General features: G+C 49.2%; 1 protein-coding gene across 1 annotated transcript in view; it reads left to right on the top strand.

Annotated features, from left to right (window-relative positions):
* The first annotated feature begins 1249 nt into the window (after positions 1-1249).
* TMEM151B (transmembrane protein 151B) overlaps positions 1250-2290 on the top strand; it is a 10821-nt gene continuing 9780 nt past the window's right edge. The window contains exons 1-2 of the mRNA XM_010006195.1: positions 1250-1259; positions 1702-1841. Coding sequence (XP_010004497.1) covers positions 1250-1259; positions 1702-1841 — 150 coding nt within the window. The remainder of the gene's footprint in view (positions 1260-1701; positions 1842-2290) is intronic.

The raw sequence follows: 2290 nt of genomic DNA, 5'->3' as shown, positions 1-2290 counted from the left end.
TGAAGAAATGGACTCTCATGGGGCTGGATGGAAAATAAGCAAATTGCACACAGGCAGCCTGTTGGAAAGGGAAGAATCACAGCAGAGGTCAAAGCGTTTCCAATGACAGCAATTCCCAACTGTGGAATACACCTGAGAACAGGAGCTACAAACCCACCTACTCCATGAGGTTTCAGACTGCGTGTTTGTGGATAGCTGGCATCTTTCCCACGGAGATGTGGACACTTGTCTAGCAATGCCGAACAGAAACCAGTTCCCCAGTCACAAACTTGTGACCCCTCCAGGTTTCCTTCCCCAGTAAAAAAGGCCACACCTGGATATCCTCCCAGCAGACATGAAGTCTGCGTGTAGCTGAGGAAAATGTAAATAATGGCACAGATTTTCTTGAGGACAATGATTGCAAAGGTAAATAGCACCCATGCAGTCAACACAGCTGACTAGCAATGGCAAAGGCACGTTCCCTCACTCACACTCTCCTTGTTGCATTAATAAGGAGTAATTTAATTGGAGCAATACATTCAGGAAGGCTCAGGCAGACAGCGTAAAATAGCCTTGAAATTTCTAAATGTAATAGGCATTAGTTTCCAAGCTCAGAAAATCCTGCATCCTGACACAAGGGGATCCTCTGCTACACATCTGCTCAAGAGAGAAAAAGCAGATCACTAGGAATCATTGATTGCTTCAAAACAAAAGACTAAGATTTGATCACACTTAATTTGCTGGACAAAATAAAGCTACATCAAGTTTTTATATATCTACACACACACACTCAATGCTGCACAAATTTTCTGCAAAATCCATTTTTGTATTTATGCTACAAATACCAGCCCAAGGAGAGGTATCTATGGTCCCTTGGTTTATAATACAGCCTCCATATTTATTTTTTTTCCCCCAGAAATTAAATGCAAATTTACTGCGTGGGTAGCAACCAAAACAATATTTAACCAGGAGCTAAAAGGCTACTTTTTGTAACTACCAGAGACAGAAGTGTGAGACTTTTTCTGTATTGACACATTATGGAAAATGAATGGAGAATACCACTAATATGACCTAGCGCTTTACATCTGCTTGGGACAGCTATGAATCTCTCTGCAGGGTGGCAGATAGAGGGTATCTGGAGAACAAAACTATTAATATCCCAGTAAGGGCACCCCTTCTACTCCAGTTGCCATGTTTTCTTAAACCTGCTGCTACAGAAATCCTGGCAGCTCTGGGCTTGTGCCTGTTTGCCTGGCTCTGCCAAGTACACATGCACACTGGTGAGCTCTCCTCGGAGACACGGGAACCCTCACGTGAGGATGGGTCTGACACCCTTGAGAGACAAAGTCTGCCCAGGCGACTGGGCAGGGGGTGCCTGAGCAGTAGGCAGCAAAATTCAGAGCAGGCTGCTCCTGCTTGCTGCTGTTCCCATGGAAACAGGGGAAAGGCAAGAGGAAATGCATCCCCAGCCTCTTCTGAACATGAGCTCCTTCAGCAGCACCCCCGACTGCCACACCTATTCCCATAGGAAGCCGTAGCCGGCGATTCCCCTCAAATGCATATCCTTGAGCAAGACCACCAGGCCTATGGATCATTCCTTTTCCATCCCAGGCAACAGAGTGGGCCAGAGCAAACTGCTTATCCTAACTCCAAGGATAGCCTTAGAGCTCAGAAAAAGTGAAGCCATTTCCAGCAAATTCTTCAGCTTATGTTTTTCCTCAGTTTGGATCTGGGGATGTACCTGCAGGGGCATCTGCTTTCCCAAGACTGTCAAGGAAGGTGGGCTCTACCTGAAATATCTGGATCTAGATGAATCTGGGCCCTTCCTGAGCTCTGTGTGGGTGTCCCCTGAGGATGCTACTGTGAGTTTAGACAGTGGGTCTGACAAGACTTTCCTGCTTGTCCCAGCAACCAAGCAGGTCAGCTCTATGGGTGAAACGTGCTGCAGTCAGCTCTGCGATTGCTAGCTGAGCATCCCTGGGCCCAGTGGAGGTCAAAGCAGAGAAGACACTGAACCAACCTAAGGTCTTCCCCTGCGTGCCAGCATTAGCGCTGATGGCCAACCCTACCCCCCAGACCAGCTGGGGCTGCCCACGGGTTAGAAAACCACAGCTGGAGCTCAAGCCAAGTGCTCCTGCTCCATTCACTGAGCTCTCCCACTTCATCCTGAGGGGAGCAAAAACCCAGGGGACCCCTCGCCTCATCGCCAGACAGCCCAGCTGGGACCAAAGCCCGCCCGGCCAGCCCGACCTCACTCGGTGCGGCTGGGAGCGGGACCCCTGCCCGGCAGCGCCCGGACGGCAGCTCCGAT

This window comes from Chaetura pelagica, unplaced genomic scaffold (genome assembly GCF_000747805.2).
Source record: "Chaetura pelagica isolate M959 unplaced genomic scaffold, ChaPel_1.0 scaffold271, whole genome shotgun sequence".
NCBI lineage: Eukaryota > Metazoa > Chordata > Aves > Apodiformes > Apodidae > Chaetura > Chaetura pelagica.
Note: the sequence above shows the minus strand (reverse complement) of the source record. Positions and strands in the feature narration are given on the sequence as shown.